General features: G+C 41.4%; 1 protein-coding gene across 3 annotated transcripts in view; it reads right to left on the reverse strand.

The window, feature by feature from the left end:
* The window catches only part of RFFL (ring finger and FYVE like domain containing E3 ubiquitin protein ligase), a 72,483-nt gene that overhangs the window by 38,736 nt on the left and 16,169 nt on the right, over window positions 1-17,578 (reverse strand). The window contains exon 1 of one of the 3 annotated variants that reach the window (XM_012789633.3): window positions 10,329-13,217. The exons of 1 other annotated variant lie outside the window; for it this stretch is intronic. In XM_012789633.3, the coding sequence (XP_012645087.1) occupies window positions 10,329-10,416 (88 nt within the window). In that variant the 5' untranslated portion in view covers window positions 10,417-13,217. Of the gene's footprint in view, window positions 1-10,328; window positions 13,218-17,578 lie in introns of those variants that run through there. One more of the 3 variants, XM_012789554.3, reaches the window with a different exon arrangement.

A 17,578-nucleotide genomic window follows, 5' to 3' on the forward strand; every position in this document is an offset into this window, starting at 1 on the left:
CTATGGACAAGTCACTTAAGCCTCTTTGGGTCTGTTTTCTTCTCATCTGGAAAATAGGAGGGTTGAGCTACACTCATCTCTAATGTTTATTCCAGCTGTAGAAAATATGGGGGGGGGGATTCAATATTAATGGTTAGCAGATGCTTCTGTGGCTTCCTGCATTACTTCTTTGGTCAAGTAAGATGCCTCTGATATCCCACACCCCGCAGTGTGAATAAATGCCCTGACCTACCTCTCCAGTACCCAAGGATTTTTTTCCCTTTCCACTGAAAGGTGGATCAAAAAACTTCCCACTTGAAAGCAATATACTGACAAACCTTAAGAACTGTTCTTTATACGTGGTCTTTTCACGAAGATCTTAATGCAACCACCACTCAATTCCCACGCTGGTCATATGATTCATGGGGAGAGAATAGCCACAAAAGGATGAAGAAAAGCTGACCAGGAGCATGTGGCACACCCCCACAGTGACTGCTAATGGGGAAAGAATGAGGCAAAAATCTAGATTTAAAAAGGGAGTGGTGAAGACAAGTTTGGTGAGTCAGGGCAAGAGAAACACAGCTAGTTTAATAGGAAAGAAAAGGAGATGGGAAAGGAAAAAGAAAAGCAAAGGAGGAGGAAAATCTAAACCAAAGAGCAGAAATTTAAATCTGAAATTCTGTTTATCCATTCACTTACTCATCTGCCAGATATCAAATGCCTGCTCTGCGCAGGGAACGGCACTAGAGGCTCGGGGAAATACAAAAGTCAACCAGACAGATCAGCTCCATTAGGTTACAGTCTAGTAAGAGAGATAAAGGAATGTACACAAACCACCGAAATACATGGCAGAAGGTATACTGTGCCATAAAGGACACATAAAAGACAATTCTCTGCTATGAGACTCAGGAGGAAGTGACTGCCTGCAGTGAGGGATCAGACAAGGGAGGCTTTGCAGGAAGAATGACACTCTAAGCCGAAAGCATGACAGAAAGCCCAGTTGGAAATCAAGGATGTACAGGTGCAATGAGTAGCTGAATTTGACTGGAGACATACAGAGGCATGAAGGGCAGAGAAAGTATTAATAATACTACCAGTGATCTAGAGAGCCATGGCTAAATTGGACAGCTGGACTGGAGCCACACTGAGTATTCAGAAATCAGCCTTAGACGGGGTGCAGTGGCTCCCCACCTGTAATCCTAGCACTCTGGGAGGCCAAGGTGGATGGATTGCTCGAGGTCAGGAGTTCGAAACCAGCCTGAGCAAGAGCGAGACCCTGTCTCTACTATAAATAGAAAGAAATTAATTGGCCAACTAAAATTATATAGAAAAATTAGCCAGGCATGGTGGCACATGCCTGTAGTCCCAGCTACTCAGGAGGCTGAGGCAGCAGGATCGCTTGAGCCCAGGAGATTTTGAGGTTGCTGTGAGCTAGGCTGATGCCACGGCACTCTAGCATTGGTAACAGAGTGAGACTCTGCCTCAAAAAAAAAAAAAAAAAAAAATAGAAATCAGCCTTAGAATCTGAAGTCCAGTGGAGGAGTAAGGGGACCTGGGAAATTGACAAACTAGAAGCTAGAAGAGGAAACTCAAAACTTTACCAATACATTTAAGATAATAAAATTAACACAAAGTCAATGTGTGCAGATATGTAAAGTCCCTCCAAAGAGACAGAATGTCTTCTAAACTAAAAGTAAGAAGAGAGGACAAAAAGGTTTGGGTAATGGCATTACTGGACAGTATTTAAACAAAGAATGTGACCACATTGAAGGCTGGTTAACAAAGAAATTTAGAAAAATAGAGAAAACACAGAGAGGGGCATTTTGACTTCAGAACTGCCCAAGGCAGAGAAATACTGGAGCTAGGCGATACATCATCTTCTCTACAGTGGAACAAGGTTAGTTCATGAAGTTTAAAGGGGAACAACATATAAGTAGCAGCTAGAAGTATGGGCTCTTAGAAGTATGGGCTCAGAGGGATGTGGTTCAAATCTCAGTGTAGCATCTTACCAGCTTAAACAAAGTCTTGGTTTCCTCATTTGTATATTGAAGATAATTGTGCCTACTTTGCCAGATGATCTCTGGGAGGATTAAATGTCCTACTGTATACAAAGCACTAAATGTAACACCTGTATATAGGAAGCAATCATTTTTTTTTTTTTGAGACAGAGTCTCACTCTGTTGCCCGGGCTACAGTGCCATGGCATCAGCCTAGCTCACAGCAACCTCAAACTCCTGGGCTCAAGCAATCCTGCTGCCTCAGCCTCCCTAACAGCTGGGACTACAGGCATGCGCCACCATGCCCGGCTAATTTTCTTTCTATATATATTAGTTGGCCAATTAATTTCTTTCTATTTATAGTAGAGAAAGGGTCTTGCTCTTGCTCAGGCTGGTTTCGAACTCCTGACATCGAGCAATCCGCCCGCCTTGGCCTCCCAACTGCTAGGATTACAGGTGTGAGCCACCACGCCTGGCCCTTAGTTGACATCCTGATAGGACTTTCCAAAGAACGGTGTTGTACTCGGTTTAGAGCATGGGGCCTGGAGTCAGACAAGTCACATCTTCCTCCTGCATGACCTAGTCAAGGTAATAAACTTCCCTAAGCTTCATTCGCATCTCTAAAATGAGGTCATTCATTCAAAGCTTAACAACAAAGTCTCCCCAAAACAGGGACTCCTACTGTTTACTACTTTGTCTAAGTAATCTTCCAACCCCTATCTCCCCTTCTATTCCTCCTCTGCTGGATAACTAGGAAGCTCCTTACCTACTTTACCAAAACCCTTCAGGCTGACAGGCAGTTATGCTGCAGTGGAAAGAAGTGGAATCAGGATACTTGACATGTGCCCATGCTTTGATCATTTCATCTGTGCCTCAGATTCCTCAACTGAAAAATGGACCACTTCTCTACAAAAAAAAAAAAAAAAAATTAAAAATTAGTTGGGTGATCTCCTGAGCCTAGGAATTCAAGGTTACAAAGAGCTATGAATAGGCTGGGTGTGGTGGCTCACACCTGTAATCCTAGCACTCTTGGAGGCCAAGGCAGGAGGATCGCTTGAAGTCAGGAGGTTCAAGACCAGCCTCAGCAAAAGTGAGACCCTGTCTCTACTAAAAACAGAAAGAAATTAGCTGGGCAACTAAAAACAGAAGAAAAAGGCCGGGCGCTGTGGCTCACGCCTGTAATCCTAGCTCTTGGGAGGCCGAGGCGGGCGGATTGCTCAAGGTCAGGAGTTCAAAACCAGCCTGAGCAAGAGCGAGACCCCGTCTCTACTATAAATAGAAAGAAATTAATTGGCCAACTGATATATATATAAAAAATTAGCCGGGCATGGTGGCACATGCCTGTAGTCCCAGCTACTCGGGAGGCTGAGGCAGAAGGATCACTCGAGCCCAGGAGTTTGAGGTTGCTGTGAGCTAGGCTGACGCCACGGCACTCACTCTAGCCTGGGCAACAAAGCGAGACTCTGTCTCAAAAAAAAAAAAAAAAAAAAAAAAAAAAAACAGAAGAAAAAAAATTAGCCAGGCATGGTGGCACCTGCCTATAGTCCCAGCTACTTGGAGGCAGAAGGATCACTTGAGCCCAGGAGTATGACCTCTAGCGAGGGCAACATAGCAAAACTATGTCTCAAAAAGAAAAAAAAAAAAAAAAAAAAAGCCATGAACAGGTCACTGCATTCCAGCCTGTGCGACAGAGCGTGATCCTGTTTAAAAAAAAAAAAAGCTGGGTGCAATGGCTCACACCTGCTCATACCTGTAATCCCAATGTTTTGGGAGACCAAGGCAGGAAGACTGCTTGAGGCCATGAGTTTGAGACCAGCCTGGGCAACATAGCAAGCCTCTATCTGTACAAAAATTAGCCAGGTGTGTGGCACGCACCTATAGTCCCAGCTACTTAGAGGCTGAGGCAGGAGGATCACTTGAGCCTAGGAGTTCAGGCTGCTATGAGCTGTGATTGCATCACTGCAGTCAATCGTGGGTAACAGAGTAAGACCTTGTCTCTAAAAATAAAGTAAAATAAAAATAAATTTCTGCTTGTTACTTTTCTGTTTTAAGCCTTCAACCTTCAATGGTTTCCCACTACAATTTGAAGTGTAGACTTCCTATATGACCCACAAAGGCCCCATGTGACATGGGCGCTGCCTGACTCCCCCACTGTATCTCATGCTTCTCTCCCCCTCACTAACTTCACTCTGTCCCTTGGTCACCTCCTTTCAATTCCTCAAAAATTATAAATTATTTATTGCTCTATGGCCTAGACACATGTGGTTCCTTTCCTGGCTAGAACATTCTCCCCAGCTCTTTTCATGAGGCTGGCTCTTTCTCAGACTTCAGTTCACCTTCCCTAAAATGCAGTTGTGTGGCACACAGCGGGAGCTCACTAGGCATCTGTTGAATCCTTTGGAATAGATTTCATAGACTCCCGTTAGGTAATTCACAAATCGAAATATCTGGAATCAATCTCACTCTTCAGTTTCAGCACCTCATTTCTAAATGCCTGCTAGACACCCATACCTCAAATTTAGCAAACTAAGTACACAACCAAACTCCTCATCTTTTCCCAAACCAGATCCTCCAATCTTATGAAATTATATGAGCTACACTTTCTGCTTTAGAACAATGAACACCTGCACAAAGTCCTAATTACCTTTTAAAGCTAAATTCAAATATCCATTCATTCATACAGCCAATCAACCACTTATTCTTTCAACAAATACTTACTGAATAACTTTTCTGAGGCAAGCACTATGTTAGATGCTGGAAAGAAAAGTAGACATATTTTTTGTCTATTGTACATCATTCAAATAATTATATAAATATTTAATTATAAACTAAAAAATGCTATGAAGGAAAAGTGCTAGAAACTATGGGGAAAAAACAAGGCATCACGTTCTGATGATGTGCTCATTGGATGAGATGTAATTTACACGAGGCCAACTGGAGGGAAGAGCATGCCAGGCAGAGGGTTCAGCCAAGCCCTGGAAGCAGGAGGAGACCAGCAGGTCTATCTGAACACACCTGAACGGCCTTACACATTATACCTACCTGGATCCTTCCCTGACTCCCATTCTCATTTTACTGATAGTTACCCGAGAGAGAGGATGCAGTGTCTCTCTAATGTGGCAACACTTCCAGGAGATACTGAGTCACCTGTCTGGTACCAAGGAGTCTATGCTTGTAAAAAGCTCTCAGATGACTCTGATATGCAGTCAAACTTGTAAATCATATGCCCAAACTACCCATTTAATAAACACGTATTGATTATTCGCTCACGAAAAATCTGTAAGGTCAATGTGGTAAATCATTTCCAAAATTGGCAGCAATAATCCCAACCATGCTGCATATCCTTTTGCAAAGTGACTTTGATGCTCTGTCCTTAGAGGTGAAGTCCACATCCCCTCCTCTTGAATCTGGCCTATAACTGTGACTTACTGTGACTAAAAGAATGGGGCAAAAGTGATGATGTGTGACATCCAGGCCTAGGTCTTAAGAAACCCTACAGCTTTCGTTATAGACTAGCCACCATGTAAAAGGAGCCTGATCTAGATTAATGAATGATGAGACCAAAAAAGAGGCAGAGCCCACAGAGGAGAACCAAGATGTCCCAGCCAACAATGTGGCTGACCTTAGCTCCAAGACCACAGACGTGTGAGTGTAGCCATCTTGGATTTTCCAGCCCAATTAACTTCACACGGAACAAAGCAATGTCCTCCCCTTCCTTGAATTACTAACCCACAGAATCATGAGCAATAAAATGGTCATGCCATCGAAAGTTTTAGGGTGATTTTTTACACAGTAATAGATAGCCGGAACAGTCAGAAATTCAACACTTGACCAGGCACGGCCCCATGCCTATAATCCCAGTGCCTTCACAGGCCAAGGTGGGAGGATTACCTGAGGCCAGGAGTTTGAGATCAGCCTGGGCAACACAGTGAAACCCTGTACAGGGCCACCGTGCCTGGTCAAGTGTTAGAAAGAAATTCAACATTCTCTTGAGCAGTCATTCAAATGTTTTCCAACTTTGATGATCAAAAAACTCTTCTTGTATTCATCAAAATTACTCCTCATTCAATTTAAGACCATTTCCTCTTGAATCTTTGAAGTTCACGAAGACTAATTAATCGAAATCCCCCTGGCAAAAGCTATTCTTATACTTGAAGATGGTAATCAAGCTAACTCTTAGCTTTTCCTTCTCTAGGCCAAAATCTTTCCTTTTTTATTTCTTAACTTATAATGATAGGACCTATTTTTCAACCTTTTAATCATCTTTGATTAGCCTCTCAAGTATAAGGGGATCACAATTGAATGCCATATGCCAGTATCTAACAGAGATTATTTCCTAGCCCTAATGGGTCATCTTCCTATAGTCAAATTTCACAAAATCCCAAATAGGGCATTTTAACCCTCCAAAAGTTGTGACATGCTCTACAAAGTTAATCACTTACTAGAATTAGAATTACAATACTATGACAGCTTTTCTACACTCAGCCTACTCCATTTTTTGATGATTGCCTTCACTCACCAGCCTGGTTTTACACTACATGAGGGTAAGAGCTTTTAAAAAATCCCAGATATTTGAAGTACAGTAGAAAAACATGAGAGGCTAGACTAGGTACACCATTAACTCTCATCAAGGTCTCTAACCACAACAAGGGCTTTTCTAGGTCAGGCAGTCACTGGGTACCTCCTCCTCCTACCTTGATGATAAAGTAGCCTTGTAAAAGGCAAGATCTTTAGCAATTGCCTGTTGAGCAAAGGCACCATTTCTGTGGAACCGAGTAGAGTATATTTAACTACAAAGAGACAAACCAGTTCCTTAATGCAGTGTAAAAACATGTTTTCTTTCTGTATCTTACCTGAATGTATGCTTCCATGTCAGAACTTGCTTTGTAACCACTGGTAAAACAGGGATAACAAAGCCTACCTAACACAGGGTTATTGTGGGTATCAAATAAAATGATATAAGGGAAATAATTTTGTAAAGCACTATAAAAATGTCAGGTAATATTGTGGGGCTAGATTTCAGCAAGACTTTTATTTTATTTTATTTTTGAGACAGAGTCTCCCTTTGTTACCCAGGCTAGAGTGAGTGCCGTGGCGTCAGCCTAGCTCACAGCAACCTCAAACTGGGCTCAAGAGATCCTGCTGCCTCAGCCTCCCGAGTAGCTGGGACTACAGGCATGCACCACCATGCCCGGCTAATTTTTTCTATATATATTAGTTGGCCAATTAATTTCTTTCTATTTATAGTAGACACGGGGTCTCGCTCTTGCTCAGGCTGGTTTCAAACTCCTGACCTTGAGCAATCCACCCGCCTGGGCCTCCCAGAGAGCTAGGATTACAGGCCACTGCGCCAGCCTCAGCAAGACTTTTAAATCTTCAAATTAACTTTGAGTGGTTATCTAATGGTTTCAGGCGACACATACAGAATAGGCAGGCATGGGCTCAAGTGTATCAAATAGGAACCAAAAACATGCCACCTAACAAGAGAGCTTGTGTATTTTCTAATATTGCAAAGACTAATAAAGACACTCAGAATAGTGGTTTGACCCTGGAGACCCACTTCAGCCCCTATCTGAAGAGGTCAGCCTCTCGACCAGGGACACCACGTTCAGTCAAGGAACTCAACACTGTAGTGGAGGAGACTCACAGTGCTGTGGAAGTACAAATAAGGAAGAGAGTAACTATGCTTGGGGAAGTCAGAGAAGATTCATACATGAACTAAGTCTCCAGAGGGATGAGTACTCTGCCAGTCAGAGAAGGGTAAGGCCACTGGGAAAAGGCAGAGTCCTAAAAGAACATAGTATATACAGGGAATGGGAAAAATGAGAAGTTTAGTGAGGCTAGAGAGGAAAGAAATGGCTGGGGGAAAGGGACAGAAGTAACAGGTAGGAAAGGACCAAATTGTGAAGGGCTTTACAAATCAAGCTAAGTAGGAAACAGGGAAACAAAACACTGGTTCTCTGTTTTCCCTGAATGAGAAGATTAGACTTGGCCTTTTGGAAGATAACTTGGGCAACAATATGGAGAAAACACGAGTAAGGAAAGACTTCTGGTAGAGTGGTAGGGGTCCATTTGATAAGGGTCTGAACCAGGAGTTACTCAAATTCCTAGAGGCAACATAGGTAAAATGTGAAGTCTTTAGCGTGTCAGATCTCGGAGAATGATGGTATCTGACATCTTTGAAAAGTGCAGGCCCTGACTGTAAGTATTTGCAAAATTTTAATCCATTGGGATGGTTAAACAAGATGTCCAGTTTTGACCTCTGGTAAGTGGGGATGAAGAAAAGCCACATGTCAAACAGTACTCCAATATAACCAACAGGGTTTAGCAACCATGGGTTTAACAAATTTAGGGATGTGAGCACAAAAAGAATGAACACCCGGGCATGGTGGCTCACGCCTGTAATCCTAGCACTCTGGGAGGCCGAGGGGGCCGATTGCTCGAGGTGAGGAGTTCGAAACCAGCCTGAGAAAGAGCAAGACCCCTGTCTCTACTATAAATAAATTAATTGGCTAATATATAGAGAAACTAATATATAGAGAAAAAATTAGCAGGGCATGGTGGTGCATGCCTGTAGTCCCAGCTACTCGGGAGGCTGAGGCAGTAGGATTGCTTGAGCCCAGGAGATTGAGGTTGTTGTGAGCTAGGCTGACGCCACGGCACTCACTCTAGCCTGGGAAACAAAAGCGAGACTCTGTCTCAAAAAAAAAAAAAAAACGAACAGGAAGATTTAGTGTATATAATTAAGAGTTCAAACATACAGCAATACAAACAGCAGGTACTGGGTAGGTGAGATAATGAGTTTAGCTATGTACATGTTGAATTTATAAATACCTTTTGAATACCCTGGTAGGTTAGTCAAATTGGACAAAGTTTGTCAAGTTGGAAATAAGGATCAAAGTTTGAGAGACACGGCTGGGCTAGTAAAATTTAATGTGGGTCACTGAATTTATAGGCATATTTGAGATCCTTGGAGGAAGGGGGCGGGGGAAGAATGAAAAGATAACCAAGCTAAAGCCTTGGAGCATCTCAACATTTATGGGATAGTCAGGATGAGAAGAAATAATAGAAGGAAAAATGAAGAGAGTTGCTGGGGGGAAAAAGGTTCAAGAGTGTTAAATGCTAGGCAGAGATTAAGGAAGTTGGAGGTTGACAGCGAGACACTGGTTTGATAATTAAGATTCTACTGCTGATCTTCAGGAAAGCATGAGGAGAGTTAATAGGGGCAGAAACCCAAACAACAAAGGGTTGATAAGAGGATCACAGTTGAGAAAGTACAGTATAGGCTCATCCTCATTCTACTTTACTGAGAACCTACTATGTGCCAAGTACCAAGGATTCAATTCCAACAAAACAGACCCTGATTCTCAACATACCCTGCAATTGGAGTAAATACCAGGCTCTCCTGAGTACTCACCTAGTCTTGGTAAGTAAGAGGCTCTGTGTAAGAAGTGACTTCTAGGCTCAAACCAGTTGGCCAGATTAAGTTGGGGGAGGCTGTTTGAGAGAAGGCTCACATATTCAAAGTTCTTACATGAACGAGAAGACGGACCATTTGGTATAATTAAAAGGAGCAGAAGCATAACTTTGGGCTGGGGGGTGACTACCTAGAGCAGGCATCCTCATACTACGGCCAGCAAGCCACATGCGGGTATTTTTGCCCGTTTGTTTTTTACTTCAAAATAAGATATGTGCAGTGTGCATAGGAATTTGTTCATAGTTTTTTTAAAACTATAGTCCGGCCCTCCAACAGTCTGAGGGACAGTGAACTGGCCCCCTGTTTAAAAAGTTTGAGGACCCCTGACCAAGAGATAGGATATTCAGTTTAGGCGAGGAATTCAAAAGTTTAGAAATGAAAGCAGAGGGAGTCGGGGCAGTAGCCTAACAGAATAAGAGATAAGGGCAGGTTTTTCATGATACCTCAGAAAGAAATATGGGTACAAACTCACTGGTAAAACAGTGTTCTCTCCAAGTCAACATTGTTATTATGTAGGTAAGCAATTGGGTTCACCTCTTTTCCTTTAACGATGGTTTCGTTTGACTAAGCTGTTTCTCACAAGGCACAAAAAGAACAGAAAACACAAGAGCAAAAGATGGATAAAGCTGTAAACCTAACGTGTTTGACTTTCTCTAAGGTTTATATAACCAGTGGTCTAATTAGATCTAAAGCCACATCCAGATCCCAAATAAAAAAACTTTTCCCCGTAACTACCCCTACAAAGAGTGGAAGGGCTGACTTTAAGATACCCAAAATTGATAAGGCACTGACTCACTTTTGAAGACCAAGGATTGTCCCAGTTTCTAACTCGGCTTAGTCCAGCTAATGAAACTAAGAAAACAGTCTGAGGTTACCTGATTTTGCCTGTTTCAAAACATTGCCCTGGTAGAAAGCAAGCTGCCTCGAGCTGAAGCCATTGGAGCCACATTCAGATGAGATCATCTCAGGAACCAAGAGCAGCGGCTTTCAGGCAAAGTGAATGGTGCCGCCTGGGGACGTATCTTTGGCAAGCAGGATTGCAACAGAGCAGGCAGTTTACCCAGGGCAGTGCTGACTCACGCTAGGCAAAACTCCTGCTTCCCAAACAACTCAGCCCCAGCCAACCCCAATCAACTGCAACCTAGAAGAAAAGAGGCACCCCACTGATTGTCTTAAATCAAGTGCTGATTACCAGGGCAGATAAACCTCATTCCCCGACTGCTGGTACTTTGGCCACCTCTGAAGCCCTTACCCGGAAAGCTCCAGTGGCCTGTTTCTAAAATTTCATCTGAGAACAGCCCGGAGCTCTGGATAGCAAGATTACTGAAGGCAGCAGGTTCACAGCTCTGAAGATTTCCCCAGAAGGCTGATAAAGAAGTCACTTTGCATTTACAAATTAGAACATCCGGGTCAGTGGACTCAGGGAACTCACCCAGTCATCATCCTTAGCTGGTCAAATCATTAGGGTAAATTTTTGTCAGCTGGAACCAAGCTCATTGTTCTTTTTTTCCCAAGAGACCTCCTGTGACCTCTTATTTCCTTTGACAAGTCAAGTTCTCTCATTAAGACAGAAGCACTGCAATTTTTTTTTTCAATCATCTGCCACATTCTCTATGCTAAAGCTAAATCATCCACCATCATACCTACTGGATGCATAATGAATATAAAAGGTTGTGAAAATCGCCTTAAGAGTTGTTCTTAAAAGAATTTATGTAAATTTTCACTTATTAGCCTGCTTATTAAAAAATCAATTCTAGCATGACAGGCTTCATCAACAGCTATTAATTATTATTGACTTTGCCCTGACAGGCTAGAATTGGTATTGGTGTTATACAAAAAAAACACAAAAGATCAAATCCTTGCTTTCTATATGTTTTCATTTGACAAGAGAGAAACTAAAGTTCATATCAGATCCTCTGTTCCCTGGTCAAAATACGTGATGGTCCCCCATGCCATCAGCAATTTCTTGGCGTGGGCATTTGAGGCTGCCATACCCTAGCCTCATCATCCATCCTTCAAGGCAGATCTCAACATAATAAACTCTGCTTGTAGCTGCCAACTCAGCTTGTCATTCAATAAATACTATGTTAATTAAAATGTATGTGCAGACAGAATTTGGGTTTAAAAGATGATCCTGCTTAATTCTATTCCTTTTCAAGGGGCTAGTTTTAAAAAATTTCTTTACCCAACCCATTTAATTCCCTTTAATTACATTATTTCAGTAGGATAGCTACACTGAGCTTTTTATAAGGTATAATAAAATGTTCCTTGTTTTATTTTCTCCCCTTCATTGTCTTCCTTTCAGAAAATGGCTGTGTTTAAAGAAGCTTCCCTACAGTAATATTAATTAGTCCTTTTCAAGTGATAAACACATCTTTATAGCAGCTGACAACCATTATCTCTTGGACCATACTTTGAAAAATATTTCTGCAGTTGATGATAAGTCACAACATTCTCATATAAAACAATTCTCAAATTCAGAACCTTCTTTAGAAAAAAACATAGTATTATTAGAAAGGCTTGTGGCCTATTCTATATTAGTAAACTTTAAATAATGAAGAGAAAAGTCCAGACAATACTGTGCCTGGGAATTAAATGTGAATTACATGAAGAGCAACCTGAGGGCCAGAAACACTGAAACTCTGTAAACTCTGCTAAGAGAAACACCACTAAGCCTGTGAGCAGAGCTTTGTAGCTATCATTTCCCTCTTTGGGATTCTGATACAGTTTTAATCAGTTTTCCCAAACCATAGCTATATTCCATCCTAATGCCTCCTTTTAGACTGGAAAGGTTGAGGATTACACATTGAGAGCTTATAACAGGTGCTACATTTGAACTAATGGCTTTAGGCACTTGAGGTTTTATAAGGTTACATGAAAATTATGACAATATAAGGCTATGTAAGAAATAAGAAAAATAACAGTAGCTTTGTGATTAAGTTCTTTTAATATATTATTTTTAAACTCAGGTAATTTACTACCCAGAGCTATTTGTAGATTTTTTTTAATAAATGGTCACAAAAGAAATTTAATGTATGTGTATAAATAAAATTTGCATACACCCACTGTCTCACTTGAACAGAAATATGTGATGCCATCTACAGTGCACATTTGTGGGTTTTTTCCCTGCAGTAGATCTTAACATTATAAACAGCAGGTGTAAAAAGAGACATATACTACTCAAAGCAATCTACAGATTCAGTGCAATCTTTATCAAAATACCAGTGACATTCTTCACAGAGACAGGGAAAAAAGTCCTAAAGTTTGTATGGAACCACAAAAGACCCTGAAAATCCAAAGCGATCCCGAGCAAAAAGAATAAAGCTGGAGGAATCAAGCTATCAGACTTCAAAATATACTACAAAGCTGTAGTAACCAAAACAGCATGATACTGGCATAAAAACAGAAAAAAAAAAAGACCAATGGAACAGAATAGAGAACCCAGAAATTAATCTACATTATCTACAGCCAACTAATTTTTGACAAAAGTGCCAAGAATATACACAAGGGAAAGGACAGTCTCTTCAATAAATGGTGCCGGGAAATCTGGATATCCATATGCAGAAGAATGAGACTGGACCCCCGCCTTTCTCCCTATTAAAAAATCAACTCGGCCTGGCGTGGTGGCTCACGCCTGTAATCCTAGCACTCTGGGAGACTGAGGTGGGCGGATTGCTCAAGGTCAGGAGTTCAAAACCAGCCTGAGCAAGAGCGAGACCCTGTCTCTACTATAAATAGAAAGAAATTAATTGGCCAACTAATATATATCTAGAAAAACATTAGCCGGGCATGGTGGCACATGCCTATAGTCCCAGCTACTCGGGAGGCTGAGGCAGGAGGATCGCTTAAGCCCAGGAGATTGAGGTTGCTGTGAGCTAGGCTGATGCCACAGCACTCACTCTAGCCTGGGCAACAAAGCAAGACTCTGTCTCAAAAAAAAAAAATCAACTCAATATGGACCAAGGACCTAAATTTAAGACCTGAAACTATAAAACTACTAGAAGAAAACACAGGGGAAACATCAGGACATTGATCTCAGAAAAAATTTTATGAATAAGACATCAAAAGCATAGGCAACCAAAGCAAAAATAAACAAATGCGATTATATCAAACTAGAAAGCCTCTGCACAGCAAAGGAAACAATCGATAGAGTGAAAAGACAACCTACATAATGGGAGAAAATACCTGCAAAATATTCATCTGACAGGGGATCAATATCCAGAATATACAAGGAACTCAAACATCTCAACAGCCAAAAAAACAATCCAATTAAAAAATGGGCAAAGAAAGCGGCCAGGCATGGTAGCTCACACGTGTAATCCTACCACTTTGAGAGGCAGAGGCAGGAGGACTGCTTGAGGCCAGGGGTTTGAAACCAACCTGAGCAAGAGTAAGACCCCAACTCTACAAAAAAAATAGGAAAATTAGCCAGATGTGTTGGCATGCACCTGTAGTCCCAGCTACTTGGGAGGCTGAGGCTGGAAGATCACTCGACCAGGAATTTGAAGCCACAGTGAACTATGATGATGCCACTACACTCTAGCCTGGGAGACAGTGCGAGATCCTCCCCAGAGGAGGAACAGGAAGAGACTTATTAAAGGATACAAAATTACAGCTACAAAGGAGGAATTCTACAAAGGAGGAGTTCTGGTTCTATAGCACTGTAGGATGACTATAGTTAACAATAATATGTTATATGGTTTCTAGTAGCTACAAGGAAGAATGTTCCCAACACACAGATGTGATGAGTGTCTAAGGTGACGGATATGCTAATTACCCTGATCTGATCACTACACATTCTTTTTTTTTTTTTTTTTGAGACAGAGTCTCGCTTTGTTACCCAGGCTAGAGTGAGTGCCATGGCGTCAGCCTAGCTCACAGCAACCTCAAACTCCTGGGCTCAAGCGATCCTGCTGTCTCAGCCTCCTGAGTAGCTGGGACTACAGGCATGCGCCACCATGCCTGGCTAATTTTTTCTATATATATAGTTGGCCAATTAATTTCTTTCTATTTATAGTAGACACAGGGTCTCACTCTTGCTCAGGCTGGTTTTGAACTCCTGATCTCAAACAATCCGCCCGCCTCGGACTCCCAGAGTGCTAGGATTACAGGCATGAGCCACCGCGCCCGGCCTTGATCACTACCCATTCTATGTATCACAGCATCACTATGTACCCCCAGGAATATATACAATTATTCTGTCAATTTTTAAAAAAAATTTTAAGAGACATAAAAATATTCACTTCCCAGGATTCTGTAGTCCTCCAAATCCATAGAGAATTACCAAATACATACAAAACATCTGGGAGAACACACATACCACGGAGGGAACTGCATTGGGAACAGGGACCAGGGAGCCATTGCTAGCCTTATCAGTATTTGAATTTTGTTTTGTTTTTACAACATGCATATACTCAAATATTACAGTTTAAAACAGTTAAAATTTTAAATTTTTTATCATTTATAGTCTTTTCCCCTTCACACTCTTTCCTCTCAACACCTCCCTTTTATCTACTTCTCCACCTCAAGGATCCTAAATGACAGTATACATATCTTCCTTTTAACAAAATTCATCTTACTATACCATATCCTTTTTCTGACTAAGATGACAGTGAATGGATAAATCCAAATTTCTAGGTATCAGTGCCTCTCATTTTGTTAATAGTTAAGGACCCTGCCAAATTCTAATCTTCAGTGTTCAAGGATCTTATAAACTACTTTTTTTTTTAACTAGAGTACTTATTTAAGAAAAACAGTATGGATGCCAACTAAACATCTATCATCTAATAAATCATAGGAATTAAGCATGAAAAATGAGGTAAACTTTAGGATACTCAAGAATCAACTCTAGCAGTACTTAAGAATAAACAGGGGTGCGTACTGAAAATGATCATTTCCCATCCCAGTCCCTCACTCTGAATTAGAAGCAGAGGGAAGCCCCAGAATTTGAATTTTTAATAAACATCTCCCTCTTCCAAGCAATTGTATAGCAGACAGGCCTTGGATAGTGTTTTGAGAAACACATCACAGCTATGTTCCCTAAGCACTGTCCACAGTAAAAGCAAAAGATTTTGTTTCAAAGACCACAAAGCTGAACAGTAGTCACACTAAGCAGGTCCTAGATATCAGTTCCCTCGCCCCCAAGAATTGCAAAAAATATAACAATTAAACTGTATTTACTTTGTTGGTTGGACCATTATTTTCTTCAAGCTCCCAGAGACAATTATCCTAACTACTATTAAGGATTTTAGCTGTCACCCACAGTCTTGTTATACAGAGACATTTTCACACCTGGGATGCAATACAAGGGGCTTAATGGAATTTTTATGGCTGTGAAAATTAAAGTTCACTTGACTCAACAGAATAGTCAAATAAAACAAAGGAGAAAACCTGCCCCAAAGGCATGGGTTGAAAGCAGAGGTTTTGACTTCCTGATGAGCTAGTTTTGCCCAGAAATTCAAACCATGGGATGCTACATAGCTCATATGTCTTTAGAGTGCCCAAATGTCAACTTATCACTGCAGCATCAGCCAACGCAGGCTTACTGTAACATTTGGAAGCACAAACCTGCTGTATAAAATGGCCTCTCCTGGGAGACAAAGGCTGTCGCCATGGCGGGGATCATTCCATCTTGGGGCCAGAAGGACCAGGCAGTCCTTTTAATCTTTAACGAGCCACTTTCACGTTCAGATATAGGAACTGGCACTGCATGAGGCTCAACCTGCTTCACAGCACTTTCCTGCAAAACAACCCCCAAGCTGTGTGAGGGCATGCTAACCCAGTCTGTCCCCGCTGGTACATTTCCCAGAATCTGTTCTATATAATGCAATTATGGGCACTTTATTATCCACTATGGTATAATACTTCAGAGCTCAGAAAAAGTATCCAATATCGAGAGTCTAGCAATTGCCTACCTCAGGCACAATGAAATACTAGGTTCCTGTATGTCAGTAATTGAAAAAGTAGCAAGCATGCAGGAAAAGGAAGAATCCAAAGCTGCCAGGACACAGCCTGAGGACCTGATGACAAGATGGGAAGAAAGGAAGTCAGCAAGGTGACCAAACTGCTATCTTGGGCAGCTCATTTCAGAAACCTGGCAACGGAAATCTTGGAAGCATTTGATGGGTGTAATTTTCTACATAAAACTATTTCTTGTTTTCTCCTTGAGCTGCTGATACAAAAAAAGGGCAGGGAAAAGGCCCTTGTCATTCAAACTCCATCACCTGAACAAACTATAATAGCTTCATAATGAAGTGACTATTAGGCCTCCTGTCCTATTACTTACCTTGCCCCATAAATCATCTCTCTCAGAACAAAGATTCTGTAATTCAACTCTGAAGACTTCCTGAATTCATAATTCTTCTTTACCATACATTGCTGGATTCTTCTCCTCCCCCAATACACACTAACGCGCTCTCTCCCTCACACACATGCCCCTCCAGTAAGTTAAACTTCCTAAACTTTCACCCTGGTTTCCACTAAAAATGCCACAGGATTAAGTTACCTTTGTTCACGTCCCCAAGTCTAGGGGGCCTTTGCTGACATGCGTTTCATCTGGAAGGGTGATTTCCAGCCAAGTAGATAAGATTACCTGTTTATTACCTACAGCCAGTCTTCGAACTGGCTTCTGCAGACCATGGAAATAAAAGGATAAGACCGCACAGCTTGAACATCCCATCAATGTAATCAAAGTAATGTACGAGGAAGAGAAGACAGGAGAGATTTCAAAATAAAGACTGAACTGCACATTTCAGTAGCACTTAAGAAAACACTCCATCTGACTAAGCAGCTGACAAATACCCAAAGGACTGTGCATTCTCTGAAGATTATTATGTTCACAGTTCTCACTGCCCCCAAGGTTCTGCGAGAGATCACATCATAAAATCAGCCCTGCATTATTTATAATAAAGTGGATAGAAACATCCTAACATCCAGAATTAAAGCTAATAAAACTAGAAACTTATTTCAACCCAAATCCACGTAACAAAAAATAAAACTTATTTTCTTTAGATCTTCCCAAAGTACCTCTCATCCCTTTTATTTTTTATTTTTTTATTTTTTTATTTTTTTTTGAGACAGAGTCTCACTTTGTTGCCCACGCTAGAGTGAGTGAGTGCCATGGCAT

Source organism: Microcebus murinus, chromosome 18, assembly GCF_040939455.1.
Source record: "Microcebus murinus isolate Inina chromosome 18, M.murinus_Inina_mat1.0, whole genome shotgun sequence".
In the NCBI taxonomy this organism is placed as follows: domain Eukaryota; kingdom Metazoa; phylum Chordata; class Mammalia; order Primates; family Cheirogaleidae; genus Microcebus; species Microcebus murinus.